Here is a 19,988-nt window from a genome sequence, read left to right as displayed (position 1 = left end):
CCCCGGGCCCAGCGACCAATCAGCTCGCTGTCTGGACGCGATGGGGAGCGGAGCAGCCAATGAGGTGTCTGTCTGGGCTTCACGGAGCGGCGGTCGGACCAATCAGCGGCCTGTCTGGCCGCGCTGAGGGGGCGAGCGTCTGCCGAGGCCCAATGAGCGCGTCAGTGCCGCCTGCCGGTGCCGGGGACTGGTGGTGAGGATCCGCTGCAGCGCGTCAGGACCGGACCGTGAACCCGGAGACGGTACACCGAGCCGAGAGCAGATCCAGGTGAGTCCGAGGCTGTGCGCGGGGCCCCGGCCCGACGGGGGCTGCCCGGGAGGCGGCGGCGGCGGCCTGGATCGGCGGCGGGCTGCGGAGTGTTTGTGCTGCCGGTGGATCGATGGGAGACAATAGAGGCGCTTCGCGTTGCTGTTTGTGATGCAGGCTGACATGTTGGCGAGCAGCAGCCGTCGAATCCAAGAGTTCTTCACGGCTGAAGGTGGGGGGGTCGCGGCTCAAACATGGATGATCATTTGATAACACGCCGCCTTTTGTCCCGAACCACAGACATGTTGTGATTTTACGGTGGTACCAACGGCTGCGCTCCCTTTCATTGTTTGATCCGGAGTCTCTGGGGGTTAAGTCGGACTAAGGAAAGAGACTGGGGGGGCCCAAACATGCTCCGTAATATTCGTTTTAACCGACGGGTTCCGTTAAAAGAGGCTTTTGTCGCGGCTGAGCTGCGCGCAGAGGCGCGGGGAGGAGGCCGGGGGTGCCGATGGCTCCCAGCAATTAGGAGGAAAAATTCCAAATGCATCAGCCATTTACGTAAAGCCCCAAGTGGCTCCATATGCACCTAATGGCTGCCTGACAGCGGCTGGACCGTGGGGCCCCGGCTGCTGGGCCGCTCCAGGCCGGCTTGTTTAGTCGACGACGATGGAGACCGATAATCAATATTTAATGTGCTGCCTGATTATTCTGCAGTAAACTGGTGTGTCGGCTCGGACTTTTTCATGAGTCACATGCAGATGAATCCACATGAATGCTGCCACTGTGTGGGACTGGAGCTGATTCAGGATCAGCTGCAGCTGGCTGACCTGACAGTTGTTGCTGCTCCATCACGGATCTTCTCACCTCTCTGCTGTCAATCACCCTTTCGTCCTGCTGGGTCCCCCGACGCGGGGACAGGGGGACAGGGTCAACTGTTGTCTCACACATCGACTGTTACCCTGCGAGCAGTCGTACGACCCAGCTGTCAGTTCATTTTATTGGAGAAAAGGCTTTTCTGTTCCATCCCTTCATTTTCCATGGCTTTATCCAACATCAGGTGTGTATTTGTGTGTGTGTGTGTGTGTGTGTGTGTAATGGATCTGATAAGTTGACATTTGTCTGAAGGCCTTTAAGGAACCAAGTCTGACAAAGCAGCTCCAACAATCTGTCAGCGGTTGATCAGCAATAATCAAGCCTAATCGAGGGGGGCGATTTCAGCGCTGATGTTTGGCGGGGGTCCCAGACTGTTGGAGACCCTCCCCTCATCGGGTTCTGGGCATCAACACCAACCGCAGATCCAATATCGATAGCGATCCAGTGAGTCTCTGTGACGTCTCCGTAGAAGAATCGGGCAGAAGAGCGACGGCCCGTTCTGATCATTGAAACCCGTTGGTCCATTTAGCAGCCAAAGATCCGATTCTGATGTTAACGGTGCAGCAGGTCTGGTCCAGATCCAGGTTCTGAAGAAGTGTGCGGCCCCTATGGTGAGCTTGGGCCTGTGTCTTCTGCCGTTGATATGTTGTGTGTTTCAGGTCACCACGTGTTTCTGCTTCATTTGGACATGGACGTCCGTCCTTACCTTACGTCCTCGTCTGCTTCCTCCCTGGTAGAACAGCACTTTTGATGGAGTGTCAACTGGTGAGAAAGTGCTGGTGTCTCTGGTTGTGATCCGAGTGTATTTGCCTGGATGTTGAAGCTCTTCTCTGGTGTATTTTTAGCTGCGGGGGTGTGTGGGAAGTACCAGCAGAACAACATGCTAATGCTTGTTAATGAGTGAAAGACATTAAAGAGTTGGAGATCATTGATGGATGGTCTCAGCACGGCCGTGTGACCAGCGTCATCCACAGGTTTAGGTGTTGTGACAGCGTCTGTCCCCTGTTAGGTGTCACTCACAGCAGGAAGAATCTTTCACTTGTGTTGGTACAGAAGAAAATCCTAATGATGGTTCACGCGTTAGCGGGTGTGCAGACCCGTGGTGTCGCTGCACCTTCATCAAGCTCTCAGACAGTCCGTGTTTGAGTCTGTGCTGCTTATAACCAATAAAGAGGGATTTTCCCAGCAGAATGAGGCTGAGTGTGTGAGGAGTGAGTGGAGGAGGAGTTTGGAAGGTGGCAGCAGGACTCGTCCAGCCAGCGAAGCAGCCATGTTGAAATCAAAGCTGCGTTCAGCAGGTACAGCGCAAGGTCACCACGACTACGGTGGGAGGCTGTGAAGGAAACGCTTCAGCTGTAGAAGCCATGATCACATCTGCTGGCCATCACATGTATGAAAGGATGTGATCTCAGGAAAATCTCATGGTCCCGAGGAATGTTGGCAATATTCACCCCATCACGTGCTTCTCTAACTGGGACCACTTTTCTCCGCGATGTAGCTCAGACATGCTAAATCACGCGCTGCTTCAGGTGCAAACGGGAATCTGCGAAATCAGCAGACAGTCAGCAGGCCCTACACTCAGTCGGTAGGCCTACAGGCACTGAGCCTACAGTCAGTGGGCCTACAGGTAGTTAGTCTACAGTCAGATAGTCTGCCTACAGTTAGTTAGCAGGTCTACAGTCAATCAATGGCCCTACAGTTAGTCTGCCTAGTGAGTGAGTTGGCTTAGAGTCAGGGGACCTACAGTCAGACAGCAGGCCTCATATGTGTGACAGATGGTGTGCGTCTGAAGTCTTACCTGATTTGATGTGTCTGTATTGATGAACTTGCTTCACATTCTAATAAACGGTGCTCCATTTGTCAGGGCTGGGGGGTTACAGTCAGGATGGTGGTGGGTTACAGTCAGGACGGTGGAGGGTTACAGTCAGAAAGGTGGAGGGTTACAGTCAGAAAGGTGGAGGGTTACAGTCAGAAAGGTGGAGGGTTACAGTCAGGATGGTGGAGGGTTACAGTCAGGACTGGAGGGTTACAGTCAGAACGGTGGTGGGTTACAGTCAGGACTGGGGGGGTTACAGTCAGAACGGTGGGGGGTTACAGTCAGGACTGGGGGGTTACAGTCAGGACTGGAGGGTTACAGTCAGGACTGGAGGGTTACAGTCAGAACGGTGGTGGGTTACAGTCAGGACTGGGGGTTACAGTCAGAACGGTGGTGGGTTACAGTCAGAACGGTGGTGGGTTACAGTCAGGACTGGGGGGGTTACAGTCAGAACGGTGGGTGGGTTACAGTCAGGACTGGGGGGTTACAGTCAGAACGGTGGAGGGTTACAGTCAGGACTGGAGGGTTACAGTCAGGACTGGAGGGTTACAGTCAGAATGGTGGAGGGTTACAGTCAGGACTGGAGGGTTACAGTCAGAACGGTGGGGGGTTACAGTCAGGACTGGGGGGTTACAGTCAGAACGGTGGGGGGTTACAGTCAGGACTGGAGGGTTACAGTCAGGACTGGGGGGTTACAGTCAGGACTGGAGGGTTACAGTCAGAACGGTGGAGGGTTACAGTCAGGACTGGAGGTTTACAGTCAGGACTGGAGGGTTACAGTCAGAACGGTGGGGTTACAGTCAGGACTGGAGGGTTACAGTCAGGACTGGGGGGTTACAGTCAGGACTGGAGGGTTACAGTCAGAACGGTGGAGGGTTACAGTCAGGACTGGAGGTTTACAGTCAGGACTGGAGGGTTACAGTCAGAACGGTGGAGGGTTACAGTCAGGACTGGAGGGTTACAGTCAGGACTGAAGGGTTACAGTCAGAACGGTGGGGGGTTACAGTCAGGACTGGAGGGTTACAGTCAGAACGGTGGAGGGTTACAGTCAGGACTGGGGGGTTACAGTCAGAACGGTGGGGGGTTACAGTCAGGACTGGAGGGTTACAGTCAGGCCTGGGGGTTTACAGTCAGGACTGGGGGGTTACAGTCAGGACTGGAGGGTTACAGTCAGGCCTGGGGGTTTACAGTCAGGCCTGGAGGGTTACAGTCAGGACTGGGGGGGTTACAGTCAGGACTGGAGGGTTACAGTCAGGCCTGGGGGTTTACAGTCAGGACTGGGGGGTTACAGTCAGAACGGTGGAGGTGAATGTGGCCATAAACTGGAGCAGAGTTCTGGCGTCACATTGTTGTTGTGTCAGTTTGGACAGAAGCAGCGAGACAGCGTTGCCGACGGGGTTGGGGACGATCTCCTTTTACCCCTGTGAGGTCTTCTGGTTGTACTGGTCGGTGTGAGCTGTTCGATGGCCGGCTGCCACATCGGGCCCCATTTTAAGACGTGTGTTCTACCTCTGCGCTCTGCGCTCGCTCTAAATGTCTCTCCTTCCCGCTGTTTTCTTTTTTCTGCTCTGGCTGGTGGAACAGTTTGCCCCACCCTGTGGTCTGAAGTTCTACACTCAGTCTTTTCTTGTCAAGCCGCCAACTTCTGAAGGAAGACATTTTTTTCTTTTTCTGCTCTGAAAACAGTCGGCCTGGTGCCCCCCCCCCCCCCCCCCAAGCCTGGCTCGTCGTCTCGCTGGGTTACGTCTGACCACTCACAGATGCATATTAAAGCATAATCGCAGTTTACACTCGTGTCACTGCTTCTGTTTTCATGTCTGGATGTGAGAATAAAAATTGGCGTTAATTTTCCACGGACATTTTTTTAACTCTTCTGCTTCATTCTCCTACAAAACACATCTTTTTCTTATCAACAACATGGGTCCTGTTAACACTCCACAGTGTGTTTTGTGTGTTTGTGAGGACACCCTGACCATCTGTTCCATACCTGAAATATCAGTCAAGAAAAAGCTGTTTAAACTCATGAAACCGTCCTTGAAGGGCTGGTAAAATTAACTGAATTGGCTGAATCTCAATTCATCAATCCTTTATTTAACCATTTAAAAGCCTCATTGATGTTAAAATCTCTTTTTCAAGAGCAACCTGGCCAGCAAAACACACTTACAGCTATAGATATAAACAGTAACTTTAATTATAAATGCAAATTAATTACTGCTTTTATGCTAAAACACGCGATAGATCAAAATAATTTAAATCGTTTCAGTAGTAAAACAACTTAAAAATGGGTACAGTAGAGCTTGTAGAAGTAGCCCAGCAGAACTTGTTTCTTGATCCTTTAGACCGGACTGAAATTCCCCAAAGTGATCCGTTCATGTGGCCTCAGATCCTCCTGTGACCCATTTCATGACCAAGCAGCAGCAGATCTGAATTGTGGGCATCTTAGCTGTTAGCTAACGTGAATCTCAGCTAGAGTTGCCTGTTAGCTAGCGCGCTAAAGCGCATCTTCCAGGCTGCAGCACTTCTTCAACATGTGATTTTGTCGCGCTTCAGGTTTGTGTAGATGTTGAATGTTGCTCCCGTTAGCTGGCGTCGAGGCGTCGTTCTTCTAGACGTTGATTCCAGATGATTAGAAGACTGCATGCTGGCTGAACCTGAAGGGATCCAGGTGAAGATGTCGCCTTAGACATTGAGCGGATTCTGATTAGTGGACCAATTAAGATTGGTAAATCAGTGCTTGCTGGTCGGGTTCAACCAGATCATCTGTGTTTGTGTTCAGATTAAAGATGGATTGACTGTATTTTCCTGATGTTGGAGGAATAATTGGCTTTGTTCACGACATCGTCCTGTACGGTGCTGGTTGATGTCTGCTGGAGGTGGAGGTGTGGAGATGAATCCTCGATTTAGTTTCTGATGTTCTTTGTTTCCTGCACTCCTCCTCCTCCTCCTCCTCCTCCTCTTCCTCCTACCCTTTGCCCCTGCCCCTGCCCTTCATCCCCTCCCATCAGTACCCGCCATCCTCACGTGCACACCCCCACCCCTTTGGGCGACAGCAGAACAGGAATTGATTAGTGGCACGGATTAAAAATAGACGACCGGTTGTCATGGCAACGCCCACAATGAGCTGTTGTCTCATTTAATAAAGAGCCATGTTGTGTCTGTGTGGAAGGTGGAAGGTGTGTGTTGCTGTGCTCTTTCACTGGTAGTAGAGGGGCGTGTGTGTGTGTGGGCGTGGGTGTGGGGGGGGGGTTAAATCACACCACAGCTCTGTTGGATGTGACTTTCTGCGCGGAGTCAATGCACCAATCAATTTCACAACAAGAAAACAGTTTGCTCAATTCCCATTGGCTCTTCATCTGCATCCCACGACCGTGAGCTCCGGAGCGGCGCCGCACAACCAATTACAGCCCTGTTGCTATGGGCTCCATTCTGATTGGCCTCATTAGTGCCAAAAACTGCCCAGACCCAACATTTTGGTTCTGTGTGTGTGTCTGTGCGCGCGTGTGAGAAAGAGAGTGTGTGCACGCATGCGCACACACATGGACATGTTAGCATCACAGCTACAGCTAGCATAAATGCTTCCTGCCCTGGAGGAAAACCCAGTAGGAATGGAGGTGATGGAACGTTGCCCTGAGGAGACCTTGGTTTGCCTGCTGCCTTTAAGTCCTGCAGCTGACCACTAGGGGGCGATGAGCTTGTTGGGGAGGTCTCGGCGGCCTTTGTTTACCGTCAGGTGGATTGTTGAGATGAAACCTCGGAGGAGATCCGGAGGAGGTCTCCTGATTTTGGGGGTGGAAATTGAGCCACAAATGTGTCATTTCGGAGGTTAATCTGAACGTTAACGGCGGCGACGTCTGAGGCTGGACGCGCTCCGGGACCCGTGCTCCATTCTTCTGGGGCAGAAAATTACAGATCACATCTGTTGTGATTTAATCCGCTGTGATCTTATGGAGGGAGAATCTGAGGAGGCCTCCCTGAAGTTCAGCGTCCTGCCAGCTTTGTCTCGTGGCTGCCATCTTGCGTCCATGCCACCATTTTGGCTTTGGGATTAATTTATTTGTGTTTCAGTGACGAAGGGGGGTGCGTCAGGACAGACACAAGGCTCCCAGTAAAACCCCACAAATACAGATAAACTCAGAGTGTTTGTAGTTTCTTAATATGAAAATGAGCAGGAGTGGATAAGAGGCACTGGGGGGACCGGACCTCATCGGCCAAATGAATTGTCATGATGCAGATCATGCGTGAAATGAGCAGCAGATTCCTCAGAGCAGCTACCAACACGGTCAGCTGACCACAGTGCTGTTAACCTGGTGGTAATCCGTGGGGGGGGGTGGGGGGGGTCGCTGTGGTGGAGACATTTTAGTATCTGATCGACGGCTCCGTGCATACTGAGTGTGTGTGTGGTGTGTGTGTGTGAGATGGGGGATGGGAAGAGGGAATTAAGAGTTGGCATGATTTCAGGAGAGAGCTGCCGTCCCCCCACTCCAACCACACACACACACACACACACACACATACACACACACACACACACACAAAGAGAATAGTTCAAGATGGAGAAAAAATGTGCACTCTCACTGTATTTTATTTATCTTAGGCTCTCATCACTCACTCGCTCACTCACTCACTCACTCACTCACTCACTCACTCACTCACTCACTCACTCACTCACTCACTCACTCATATGTGTGCACACATGCCTGCACATGCAGATCCTCTCCTGATTGGCTGGTGTAAAATGTACAAACCTCAACTCTGGTTAGATTTAAGGGGCCTCTGAGTAAGTATGTGTTTATTTTTACTGTGTGTGTGTGTGTGTGTGTGTGTGTGTGTGTGTGTTGGGGATAAGAAAGGATTTCTTTGTGGCTGGAGCAGGAGAAGGTTGGAATGTTGCAGAATGTCTGGACAGCATCTATCAGCTGGTTTGTGCTGGTGGTCATGGTGATGTCTGACTGTAGCACACGGCCTGTTCTGCCTCAAGGTGGCGCTGTATTCTCTCGCTGCTGTGGAGCGTTCCATTTCCCACATCTGTCTCACCATAGGTTTCCGTTTATTGTTTTCTCCTGGCAGAGTGCCCACAGTGAGACTGTGTGTGTGTGTGTGTGTGTGTGTGTGTGTGTGTGTGTGTGTGTGTGTGTGTGTGTGTGTGTGGTGCGGGGGCGGGGCTATGGAGCTGAGGGCGTGGGTAAGGAGAAAGAATATGTGACTTATGCAGCAGGCATCCAAAAAGAGTCATTGTATTATGTAAAGGTAGTGTGTAACCACAGCCTGCCAGAGGTGGTGTGTGAGTGCGTCACAAATGTGTGTGTGTGTGTGTGTGTGTGTGTTTAAACCTGCTAGGTTAGCTGTATGTGTGTGGGAGGGTCAAGCAATAATTGGTTCATAATATTCGGTCAATAATGACCTGTCAATAATCTGCCAACAGGAAGTTGATGAAGTCATAACAAGGCCAGGAATTATAAACGGGCCGACCACGTAACGGTAAACACCAGCCAGGCAACAGGAAGCCCTCAGTACGTTTCCATGGCACCTGCTTCCATCCAACCCAAACTGGACAACTGAGGACGCGTAAACGTTCGTCCCAGTGATCTCGGAGTTCTCCGTGTCCCACTCAGACACTCAAAAATGGCTCAGATCGATTTTCTCCTGCAGGTTAAAGGAGACGACACATGTGATCAAGCTCCACAGCTGTTTTTAGATGAAACCTGTGAAGAGTCAGAATTCTAGCTCTAATGCTAATGCTAATGGGGAACCTGCATAGGCTCCCGTTAAGGTCCTCGTGTCTTCATGAGGCTGAAGGTTTTAATATGTTTCTGAGGACAATCGGCCTCCTACTGGTCTGTCGAAAAGGGGTCGGTGTGAGGTTGCTGTAGAACGTTCTTGTCCTGTTGATGGGCGATGAGGTTTCACTCGGGTTGTTCTTCTCGTCTTCCAGGATGGAGCGAATGTCTGAGGAGGCCTTGAGACTCAACCTGCTAAAACGAGGTTTAGAGCCGCCCGGTGAGCGAGAGGAGGCTCTGGCCAAGCGCCTCAAAATGGAGGGCCACGAGGCCATGGAGCGTCTCAAGATGCTAGCATTGCTCAAAAGGAAGGACCTAGCCGACCTAGCTGCCCTGGAGGTGGCAGGGCCTCTGGGCGATGGGAAGACCCCTGGGGGCAGCGCCTACCACCACCAGAGCCTCATCGGCTCGTCCTACGAGGAGAAGATGAACGGGAGCTTGCGTCTGGGAGGCCACGGTGCTCACGGTGGAACCAGCAAGAACGGGAAGGAGAACATCCTGGATGAGCCTGTGGACATGAGTGCGGGACGGAGACGGTGAGAGCCGCTATAACAATGTGGTTCAACGTTTAGGGGATCGCGCAGCTTCCCATGATTCCTTGCTGCCTGGCGTGGCTCTGCCAGTCTTGTGGGCTGAGGTGGAACACTGATGGGTTTTTGCCGTTTGTCTCTGAAGGGAGGTCAACCACGACAGAAGAACCCCGTCTCCAGACGTCATCATTCTGTCGGACAACGAGGCGTCCAGTCCCAGGTCCACCCCTCGTCCCGAGGAGCGCTTGCAGAAAGCCAACCTGGACATGTTCAAGGTATGTGCTGTCACGTGACCTGTCACATGACCTGTGCTGCTGGGGGTCGTGGTTATAGCTCAGATTATGCTACATTAGCTTAGCACGTCATGGAGGATTTGATGGTTCAGAACCCTGAAGTGAGGAGGACAGTGTCTTCATGTCCGTGGTGTAAGAAGATGAAACTCTCTCACACACACACACACACAATTATAAAGATGGAAATACTGACGCGTACACGTATTCTTAGCTTATTTAAGAGATGAAACATCTTCCAAGAACCAAAGGAAGTCCAGCTGAATTTCCTTGAGTGGAGAATTCTGAGACCGTTCATCAACACGCCACACGGGTGATTACGTCATAATCCAAATCTGAAGAGTGTGTGTCGGTGTGTGTTCCAGGGTAAGACGGGTGAGGAGCGGCAGCAGATGATCAAAGCTCTGAGGGAGGAGCTCCGGCTGGAGGAGGCCCGTCTGGTGCTGCTGAAGAAGCTGCGGCAGAGTCAGATGCAGAAGGAGAACGTGGTCCAGAAGGTGAGCGCAGCGACCAATCGCAGCGCAGCGCTTTGCTCCGAGCCGCTGCTCTGGCGTGACTGGTCACCAGTAGCACGAGGGGCTGGTTCTGGTTTAGGTGTGACTTACGCGTGGTGTGTGAGATGACGGAGCACATCTGCTGTGTCTCACTGTCCAGGTCCCCGTGGTCCAGAACTCTTCCTCCTCTGTGCAGGCTCCGCCCATCCACAGCTCAGCCGGCCTGGGGAAGCTTCCTCCCAGGCCGGGCCTTCACGGCGCGGAGCCGCAGAACCTCCGCACGGCACAGGTAACGGAAGAGACGCGTGCTGATCATGTGACCGGCCTGATCGGCACCACAGTTCGACAGCAGATCGGTGGTTCGGGGTGTTAATTCTGATCATTACATTCGGGTTTCACCGTCTGATCCTCCACGCTGCAGGTCTTTGTTCTTCTGTGACGTAGCTGCGCTCCTCCATTACATGAGCGGATGAATTAAATATTCATCAGCTGCGTGTGTGTGTGTGGGTCTGTGTGTGTTGGTGTGCTTGCTGACCAAGTGCTGCCCCCTGCCGTCCATCCTGAGAATAACCTGTCCAAACAGTTCAACCTTTTCCTTTTGCATCTTTCATTAATGTGCTTTCCTGTTTTTTATTTTGAGAATATTTTGAGTCGGTTAATCACGTTGTTGCGACGGTGTCGGTGTTGCTGATGCGTTTGCACGTGCGCTGTCTGTAGGGTCACACCGTCATCAGGTCAGCGGCCAACGCCAGCCTGCCGCCCATGCTGATGTCCCAGAGGGTCATCGCTCCCAACCCTGCTCAGCTGCAGGGCCAGAGGATCTCCAAGCTGGGAATGTCCCGTTCCAGCTCCAGTCTGACCAGTCCGGTCAGCTACCAGCAGGTACAGGTTCAGCCTGCTCCAGGTTGGACCCAAGATGCAGAACTTCAACCAGTTAATGTGTGATTATTCACCTCTGCAGGCCAACCAGCAGGTGGCGTCATCCCAGCGCTCGGGCTCCAGCAGCATGTACATGCCCCTGGCCCACATGCAGGCTGCAGGGGCGCTGGGCGGAGCCTCGGCCGTCAGCCCGTCCACCATGTCGGGCTCGGCCAGCGGGGGCGTCGGCTCCATGGCCGACCAAGCCAGCAGCCAAGCGGCGGCTAAGCTGGCTCTCAGGAAGCAGCTGGAGAAGACGCTGCTGGAGATACCGCCGCCCAAACCGCCCGCCCCTCTGCTCCACTTCCTGCCGTCCGCTGCCAACAGCGAGTTCATCTACATGGTTGGTCTGGAGGAGGTGGTGCAGAGCGTGCTGGACAGCCAGGGTGAGTCCGCTTCGAGAACGCTACTCGCGCGTTGGAACGGCAGCCGCGCGTCGGTTCGCCCTGATCACCTGACTCGCCCCTGCAGGTAAACTCCGGGGGAATCTGACCCGCATGGAGCCGTTTTTCTGCGCCCAGTGCAGAACTGACTTCACCCCCCACTGGAAACGGGAGAAGAGTGGGCGGATCCTGTGTGAGCAGTGCATGACCTCCAATCAGAAGAAGGCTCTGAAGGCGGAGCACACCAACAGGCTGAAGAACGCTTTTGTGAAGGCGCTGCAGCAGGAGCAGGTCAGCATCTGGGCTCTATCCTGTGTGACATCACTTCCTGCTTCCCCTGTGGGGAGGCGGCTCCTCGGGTTGGCCCACAAAGGTCACGCTTCAATGTTCATGTGTCTCCACGTCAGGAGATCGAGCAGAGGCTGCAGCAGCAGGCGGCGCTGTCCCCCAGTTCAGGCCCGACCGGCGCCAGCGCCTCCAAGACCGACACCATGATCCGGCATCACGCGCTCCGCCAGGTAACGCCTGACATCCTGTTTGCGTGCCCGTGTGTGGTAACCGTGACTGAGCCGCGGCGTTTCTGCTCAGGCCCCGCAGCCTCAGGCGTCCCTGCAGCGAGGTCTGTCCAACACCGCGCAAGGTGTCCTGTCCAACTTCGCCCAGGCGTCCCAGCTGTCTGTGGCCAGCAGCCTCATGGGAATGACCAGCGCCAAACACTGCGGCGGCGGCGGCGGCGGCTCCCTGCAGCACGACAGCCGCCGCCAGATCTACAACATCCCAGGTAGCCTACGTGATCTTTGACCCGGATATTGGATATTCCCCTTTGATCTTTTACCCGGGTGTTGCCTTTTCCCCTTTGATCTTTGACCCGGGTGTTGCCTGTTCCCCCTTGATCTTTGACCCGGGTGTTGCCTGTTCCCCTTTGATCTTTGACCCGGATGTTGCCTGTTTACCTTTGATCTTTGACCCGGGTGTTGCCTATTCCCCTTTGATCTTTGACCCGGGTGTTGCCTGTTCCCCTTTGATCTTTGACCCGGTGTTGCATTTTTCCCCTTTGATCTTTGACCCGGGTGTTGCCTGTTCCCCTTTGATCTTTGACCCGGGTGTTGCCTGTTCCCCTTTGATCTTTGACCCGGGTGTTGCCTGTTCCCCTTTGACCTTTGACCCGGCGTGTGCTTGTCTCTCGGCAGGGTTAAATCTCGCCTACCTGAGCCCGGCAGCGGTCGGGGCCCATAAGAGCTCCAGCTTAGCGGACCGGCAGAGAGAGTACCTGTTGGACATGATCCCACCAAGATCCATATCGCAGTCCATCACAGGACAGAAATGAGCCCCGCCCCCTCCGACGCCACCCCCGCATACTGAAGCCCTCCCACCCCCCCATCGCATGCAGTGCCTGTCCGTGTGCCTACCTTCAGCGGTCCGAGACACTAACTCATCTGTTTCCAGCTCATCGATGCGTTTTTAACCCCACTCGATCATCGTTGTTGCTCTTTTCCTGTTTGGGTTCCTTACTCCTCCTTATTTTGCCGCTCCTCTCCTTCGGGGAGCAGCGGTCCGTCTCCAGACGTTCATTTTCGGCCACGGTCGTCGGGGTTTCTCTCTCTCCTAAAGTTCAGATGTGACTGATGCTAGTAACAGAAGATCAACAGGGTGAGTTCTGGTTGCTATGCAACGTAACGTTTAAATTTGAAGCTTTTGTAAAAAGTGCTGGCTGGCTAACTTGAAGTGCAACGAGGACCACGGTGACACAGGTGGACGGCGCGCGTCCGCTCTGAGCTGATCCGGGATCAGAGCCGGGCGATCCGCTGTGTACAGGAGAGAAACGCGCGCGACCCGGTCGGTAATGTTCCCGTCAGACGGCCGCCATCGCCTTCACGTCCCTTCATTTCAGACATCAGCCGCTCCCGCTACAGTTGCAGCTCTCCTGTAGGATCGACTGTAGCTGGACCAATCAGGACTGATCGCACCTTCAGCAGAGGGCAGGGGCGGGGCACTTTCCCCTCCCACTTCAATCTGACTTCCTGCCACTGCCCCCCCTCCCCCTCCCCTTTGGTTATGCACAGACTTTTTACCCAGCAGCCCCTCTCGGCATCACCTGTCGCGTGAGGAAGAACTGGAAGGTGGACGAGAACCACCCATTCTGTAGAAATGGAGAATTCTGGGTTCCTTTTCTTGCTGTTTGTTTTGCCCCTCCTCCTTTTTTTATTCTTTGGTTGTTTTTTTTCCTGGCGTCTCCGAACGAGACGGCGGCGCGCGCCTGAGAGGCGCGGCCCCCGGAGACGATAATTATCCCCGACATGTTGAAAACTCTTCTGACTGTATAGATGCTTTCGCTTCAGAAGAACAAACAAAATGTGGCTCTTATGTTTTTCGTTACCGGGAGAGAAACGGTTCAATCGTGTGCACGCTCGCCACACAACTTACCTCACTCCAGAGGAGCACTTTGCATATTTCTGATCGGAAAACCGGTTTTCTTTACCTTTTTTCTTTTCAAGAGAATGTTACAATTGAGAGCGAGGTCAGGTCTGGATGCTAATGGCTGAGCAGAGGATGCTGGGAGATGTGCCGAGGGACGGGCCCGTTCTGGTTCTGCAAGAGCCCGTCGATGTCATCAGTATCGACTCTTTTAGACCCACTTTATTGACATTGAGCATGTTTGAAGTGTAATTGTAGTTTTAAAACATTGCTGACAGGAAGCGTTGCCGTTGGGCTGAGGAGCCTGGAATATCCCTCCACCATTCCCGCCTTCCCTGTTTTAACCGCCCGACTAAATTAGCCCGGCTCCAGCTCGGTGCGTCTCCCAACTCTGCTTTGGTTCGGTTGCACTAATTCGACACGGTTGAATCCAGAACCGCTCGCGCCGCATCACGCCGCTGCCGTCAGGAGTCCGATCCATCCCATCATCGCGAAGATTTAAAGGAGAAACGGAGAGAGTCTGTTTATTTTCTGACAGTTGCCGGTCAGTTCGCCGATGTCTCAGTTGTCTTCTCTTTTCTTTCTATTGCAGTTTTAAAAAAATAAAAAAATAAATGTATTGATTATGGAAGAAATGACAATATTTGCTAGGTTTGAAGTAATAATTATTGTACATACGCGTTTTTCCTCCCTTGTACTGAAAAAAAGAAATTAAATGGTTGTATATTGTGTAGAAAAACAAACAAAAAGCCATGAATATTGTGAAGCTTGTCATTTTGTTTTGTGATCACTGTGTATTCTTGTGTAACATGTGCAAAAGGTTTGGGATTCTTCCTCCTCTTCTCCCTCCTTTTCCTCTTTTTTTCTCTATCCTCTTCTCATCTTCCTCCCTGACTGTGTTCTTTGGTTCTGGACTAACTGGGCACGAAGGTTCTCACTGGTTCCTCTGGTTCTTCTTTAAGTTCTGAAGTTCATTAAATTTACAAGCACTTTCGACATGGCTGCACAAAAGAGGGCGTGGCCACTTGGCCACGGTAATCCTGTAGATTAATCGGGATTTCTTTTTCAGAACTCCTAAACTTCCTTTGCACACAAGCATGTTTTGTTATCACCAACCTTTATGTGCTGCCCTGTTCTGCCCTGGTGACATGTTGGCTCCACCAGGTTCCCATGGAAACGTCAAATAAGAGACTCCATGAGCAACCTTCCTGACGAGTCGTCCTGATCCGCACAAGCAAAAGTCCTGTTTATTTGGCCTGTGTGTGTGTGTGTGTGTATACACACGTATATACACATACATCTGGCCTGTGTGCGTGCGGGTGTGTGTGTGGCCTGTGTGTGTGTATGCACACATATATACATCTAGTTGGCCTGTGTGTGTGTGTGTGTATACACACACTTGCGTGTGAAACCACTTTGGGAGGAAGAAATAAATGAAGAAACAGGCTAAATGAAGTCCTTTAGTTTTGGTTAATCCTAACCTTTTTGCACATTCTTGATATTTAACGGTCTTCAAAAAATATTGCTGTTTGAATACTGCCAGTTGATTGACAATTATGCATTGATTGAAAAAAATAAGCTAATTTTGGAGGAAATATCTTTGTAATATTTATCTCTTGCAAGCTATGTTTAATAAAGGTTGAAACAATTTGCTTCCATGGGTGACTTCATGAACACATTTGTGGTCATATTAGCCTGTTTCAGATTTACTCGGATTACTCTGATGTACATTCATAACAACTGTGGTTGCTGGACAGGTGATGACGTCACAGCAGCACCCTGACCTCTGACCCTATCAACAGAGGCACTTCCTCCTCTCACCACTGGGCGGAGCCAGCGCACAGTATTCAGAGTTGCGCAAGAAGGCTAAAACGGGTTTTATATACAAGAAATCCAAGCGTGTGCACGCACGCCCTACCTGGAAGTGGGCGTGGCCCAGGTTGAGCGCGAGTGTGTGTCGGGATCATTGTGTTCTAGTTGAGTTGCTGATAGCGCAATCAGACGTCCCACATTCCTTTCTTTCACTTCCTGTTTTCGTCCCTCCCGTTGTTCTTACAACACACGCGCAGGTTTGGGTGCGTGTGCACGCGCGTGTGTTGGCCAATCATACTCCGGGTCTGAGGACAGGCCCACGCGTGTGGGCGTGGCTACTGCTAAAAGTAAACGTGACTGTTGTCTCGTGACTTTTAAACCAAGGATCTCGCTCAATATTTCGTACTTTAATAGTTACTTCCCGTTGTGGGTCAACATTATTGTTAATACTTGATCAGAATGAATCGTTAAATAATGTTTAATAATCTACAATCATGGAAAACAAAGCGCCCCCCCCCAAATAATTTCTGTACAAATATGTGGTAGCTGTCAATCAACAGAACATTCCATGGACGTGTCCTCACAAATCAGTGACCTTTGAGAACTAACCCTGACCCGACCCACGTCAGGAAGTTAGTGGTACATACCTGCTTACCTCTCCCAGCCATCAGAAGGCCACAGGTGACTCACACACCTGAACTCACCCACACACCTCTGGGATGGTCTCAGCTCATTAGATCAGTTTGCAGCCAGGCACTAAGGAGCAGCAGGGCACCGTGCACTGAGCAACAGGGCAACGTGCACGGAGCAGCAGGGCAACGTGCACGGAGCAGCAGGGCAACGTGCACTGCTGGCAGAGCCTTTATGCAGCCAGACGGACTGTTAAAATAGCACCATGGGCATATTCAGCCAGTGGTAAGAAAGATGAGAACTACAGTACTTCTGGATGTTTCCAGGGATTTCCTGTCATTCAGACCCCAAGTTGGGACACACACACACACACCCACACACACTCAGTAGGAGTTTAACATAAAATCGACATTGATTGTAGTGTTAAATCAGATAGAGCTCCTGTATGGGAATAGTATGGGCAGATTAAATCCAGGTACCGGGATCGGACCGGAAGTAAAATAAATGAGTTGGTCCAGTTCCAATGTCCTTTGGGTTCACATCTGGTATTTGGGGTCAGTGGAGCATTATTAGAAATTCACTGATCAGCCTAAAATTTAAAAACTGAATTTAAAAACAACAACAAACAAGCTTATGTTGTCAACATTTATTTATTAAAATATGAAATCAAAAGGCTTCCATACAAAATATGCGTGTTCTGAAGTATCTGCGATACATTTAGAGTATTTAACAAAAATAACAGAAGAGACTGAAAAATGCTGGAAGACCCTCCCAACGCTCATCATCTCATATATGAGGATTAAAATACGGCAAAATCATCGCTCTAACTAATCACAAGAGTTGATTAATGAGGTTAATCCTGAACGGTCTTCAAAAGACCTCAAAAAGGAGAAACAATACAGTTCGACCAAGTTTCCCAAAATGAAACTAAAGTTCAGCCAATCAGATCGCAGCATGATCATGTGACGGCGTCATGTCTCTCTGTTTTAATGGATGACAGTATAAAGTTAATTTCTTTCAATAAGTGAAACTTATTGATGTATTTCATTATATTAATCTTTAGCTTCATCACACACAGGGTGACAAAGTCCAGGTTTAGTGCTTTAAATCTCGTCAATTTTGACTTGCAGCTCACAAAACCCAAAATCCGGGCTTTCGCTGCATCGGGACACTGACAGGAGCATGAACCCACAGCAAGTTTCACGTTCAGAACCGAATGGCTGACGTTAGTCTCCCAGTTGCTCGGACACAGTTCCAGGGTCCAGACGGGCAACTCAAAGTCATCAAATAACACTTGCATAGTAAAAACATGATGCACTTAAGTGGTTACAGGAGCATCACAGAAAATCTCCATTACAAGAGCAATATATATACACATCAATCTGACAAGTGCTGGCGAAGAAAGGCAAAAACCGTATTGTTCAAGCACTGAGGGAGAAACATCCGGACAAAGACCAGCAGATCCATTTCCAGGCTTAACAACAACATTCCCGACCACTAAAACCAGACTGGAGAACCCTGAAATCCCTGGAATGCTCAGTGGAAGGAATCATCTCCACGATGAAGCCGTGCTGCCCCAGCGGGTGAGGGGGCGGAGTCAGGCGAGGTTTGGCCCCGACGGTAAAGTACTAAGGTGGCTATAAAGAAACAGCAAGACTCGACAGTCTGGAGTCCGTCTCGGGGGACAGCTCAGTCAGGATTGTGGCTCTGCAGCTCCACCAGGTCCGTGACTTGACGGGCGCCAGGAGGAAGACTTACGGAAGCGTGGCGAAAGAGCAGGAAAGCATGTTTCTGTCCATCCTCCACTGACTTGCTCATTTGGTCCATCTGAAGCACCTCCTCTGGAGGTTGGACCGCTTAAGTGCCTTTATTGAATGGTCCCTGAGAAGCAGACCAGAGTTCTCGACCCGTTCAGAGTTCCTCAGCAGACCGGCAGCATGCGCGCGTGAGCGCTGTGCTCCTCCTCCGACTGGAAAACAAATGTCACGCCGGGCAGGGAGAGATGTTACGCAATGCTGGCGGTGTTCGGATCATTTACGGACACGTCGGTGCAGATATCTACCTCAGCGTAGGCGGGGAGAGGCGGGTACTGGAAGGCCGGCACGTTCATGAAGATGGGACTGTCCTCGCCGTCGAAGTCGTCCAGGAGCGGCGTGAGGGGCTGGTCCAGCCGACAGTCTCGAGTGATGTCGCAGTAGCTGGGAGGTTCCGAGGGCATCCTCAGAGACACCCAGCTCTGGGAGGCGTTGCTGACCGAGCCCTCCTGGCTGCTCACGCTGTTGCTGCGGCTGCCCAGACCCGCCGTGCCGATGACCAGCGGCAGCTCCAGGATCAGCTTCTCGCTGCCAGGAATGTGAATGTAAATCTGCCCCGAGGTAGAGAGAACAATCGTCACCATTCCGGTCGCCGTTAACGACACGACCCGCTTCCGGTTCCACAGACAATCAACAATGCCTCACCATGAGAGCGTATTCCACGCGGATGATGTTGGAGCCCAACATGGATGGTTTGATTTTGGGCACCCGGATGGTTTTCCCCTGCCAGGCGTCACACATGCCAGATATGATGTGGTTGCCCCGCACGGACGACAGCTTTTGCCGGAACACCTTAGTGCGCCCGTTGGCCTGGTAGATCTGTTTGGCGATGATGGCGGCCTTGGGCACAACGATGCGGGAGCAGGTGTTCTCGAACTTGGCGTTGATGCAGATGTCTTCGCCCTCGCAGAAGCCGCTGCGGTCGATCTTTGCGTTGAGCGACACCTGGCCGTCGGGGATGAACATGCAGGTGACCTTCTTCTCCTTCATTCCACCTGTTGGAGACTGAGGGAACGGAGGCGGGGATCCGCCCGATTACTGTGGGACTGCGTGTGCAGGGCTGGTGCATTATTGATGTGGTGCTGGGAAGGATGGAAACTCACCAGCAGGTCAGGGGTGTTGACATCCAGAGGTTCCTCCACATCAAACGACTTCTTGCACTCCAGGGTGGGCTGTTGTGGTCTTTCCAAAAGAGCCTTCACATAATAGTGCACGTAACCAAACTTGCCCTTGTAGGTGGACACCAGCTGCCTGCGACATCGGTTACAGGGGAAATAGTCATTTCTCTTCAATGCTTTCAGTTTTAAATCCAACCAATGGCTCTCTCTTACCCGTTCTGTGGCAGCTCAAATCCGAAGGTATACTCATATTTATTTCCGGGCCTTAAAACCACCGACCCATCTGAATCTGAAATGAGAGGAAATCCGTTCCTTATTTCACACATTAGGCAGGATAGAAATCAATACAACAACCCTGATTCTGGGCCTAAAGACGGAACCTTCAACCACGGAACCAACAAAACTCCGCTGTTGACAAACTGCTGATCTAAAAATCACCTGACCGAGAAGAGAGGATGAACGTCCTCACCTGTGGGCTGACTGTCCAGGCGAAGCACCTCTTCGTGTCGGAGGTATTCGGCCTCCTGTCGGCACCGCTGCTTGCCTTTGGCGTACTCCACCTTGGCGCAGCCGAGAGCCAGAAGCCTGACGGCGGACACGCGGGTCGCCTCGCTCACTTCCACCTGAACCCGTCCGGACACCACGTCCCCGCCGCAGAAAAACGTCTTGGTGGGGTCCGTAAAAACCACCTGAAAGGTCTTTAATCTCTTCGTCATGGCCACCATGATGCCGTTTACCCTCGAGTTTAAACAACCGTTGTGTATCTGTGCGTCTTCTTCTGCCTTCTGTCCTGTAAACAAATTCCGGAAGGCGACTTTTATATGACGAGGCGCGGCAGATCGTGGGCAGCAGCGTGGCTCGCTGCGTG

General features: G+C 51.8%; 2 protein-coding genes across 3 annotated transcripts; one reads left to right on the top strand and one right to left on the bottom strand.

Annotated features, from left to right (window-relative positions):
* Positions 1-112: 112 nt before the first annotated feature.
* On the top strand, positions 113-15,401 carry gatad2b (GATA zinc finger domain containing 2B). 2 transcript variants are annotated; one of them, XM_011618887.2, is made up of 11 exons: positions 113-268; positions 8,872-9,252; positions 9,392-9,521; positions 9,902-10,033; positions 10,191-10,319; positions 10,748-10,912; positions 10,992-11,334; positions 11,420-11,622; positions 11,739-11,849; positions 11,920-12,112; positions 12,522-15,401. In XM_011618887.2, the coding sequence occupies exons 2-11, from the start codon at positions 8,873-8,875 to the stop codon at positions 12,656-12,658; spliced, it is 1,923 nt and encodes a 640-aa protein (XP_011617189.1). In that variant the 5' UTR covers positions 113-268; position 8,872; the 3' UTR covers positions 12,659-15,401. The 2 variants fall into 2 exon arrangements, with proteins under 2 accessions (XP_011617189.1, XP_029700659.1); XM_029844799.1 differs by lacking the exon at positions 113-268 and adding an exon at positions 303-479.
* Positions 15,402-16,819: 1,418 nt separating this feature from the next.
* txnipa (thioredoxin interacting protein a) lies at positions 16,820-19,930 on the bottom strand. Its single transcript, XM_003977684.3, has 6 exons — positions 19,590-19,930; positions 19,334-19,409; positions 19,106-19,253; positions 18,648-19,007; positions 18,251-18,553; positions 16,820-18,157 (listed from the first exon to the last, which is right to left on the bottom strand). Exons 1-6 carry the CDS (start codon positions 19,843-19,845, stop codon positions 18,110-18,112), a joined length of 1,191 nt encoding a protein of 396 aa, XP_003977733.1. The 5' UTR covers positions 19,846-19,930; the 3' UTR covers positions 16,820-18,109.
* Between the last annotated feature and the right edge of the window lie 58 nt (positions 19,931-19,988).

This window comes from Takifugu rubripes, chromosome 12 (assembly GCF_901000725.2).
Source record: "Takifugu rubripes chromosome 12, fTakRub1.2, whole genome shotgun sequence".
In the NCBI taxonomy this organism is placed as follows: domain Eukaryota; kingdom Metazoa; phylum Chordata; class Actinopteri; order Tetraodontiformes; family Tetraodontidae; genus Takifugu; species Takifugu rubripes.
The sequence above is the reverse complement of the archived record's forward strand: the minus strand, read 5'-3'. Positions and strand labels throughout refer to the sequence as shown.

Coding starts and splice junctions, on each gene's coding strand:
- gatad2b (XM_011618887.2), top strand. CDS start 8,873: ATGGAGCGAATGTCTGAGGAGGCCTTGAGACTCAACCTGCTAAAACGA. Junction 9,522..9,901: donor CCAACCTGGACATGTTCAAG/GTATGTGCTGTC, acceptor TGTGTGTTCCAG/GGTAAGACGGGTGAGGAGCG. Junction 12,113..12,521: donor CCAGATCTACAACATCCCAG/GTAGCCTACGTG, acceptor GTCTCTCGGCAG/GGTTAAATCTCGCCTACCTG.
- txnipa (XM_003977684.3), bottom strand. CDS start 19,845: ATGGTGGCCATGACGAAGAGATTAAAGACCTTTCAGGTGGTTTTTACG. Junction 19,410..19,589: donor CCTGGACAGTCAGCCCACAG/GTGAGGACGTTC, acceptor CTCTCATTTCAG/ATTCAGATGGGTCGGTGGTT. Junction 19,008..19,105: donor TCAACACCCCTGACCTGCTG/GTGAGTTTCCAT, acceptor CCGTTCCCTCAG/TCTCCAACAGGTGGAATGAA.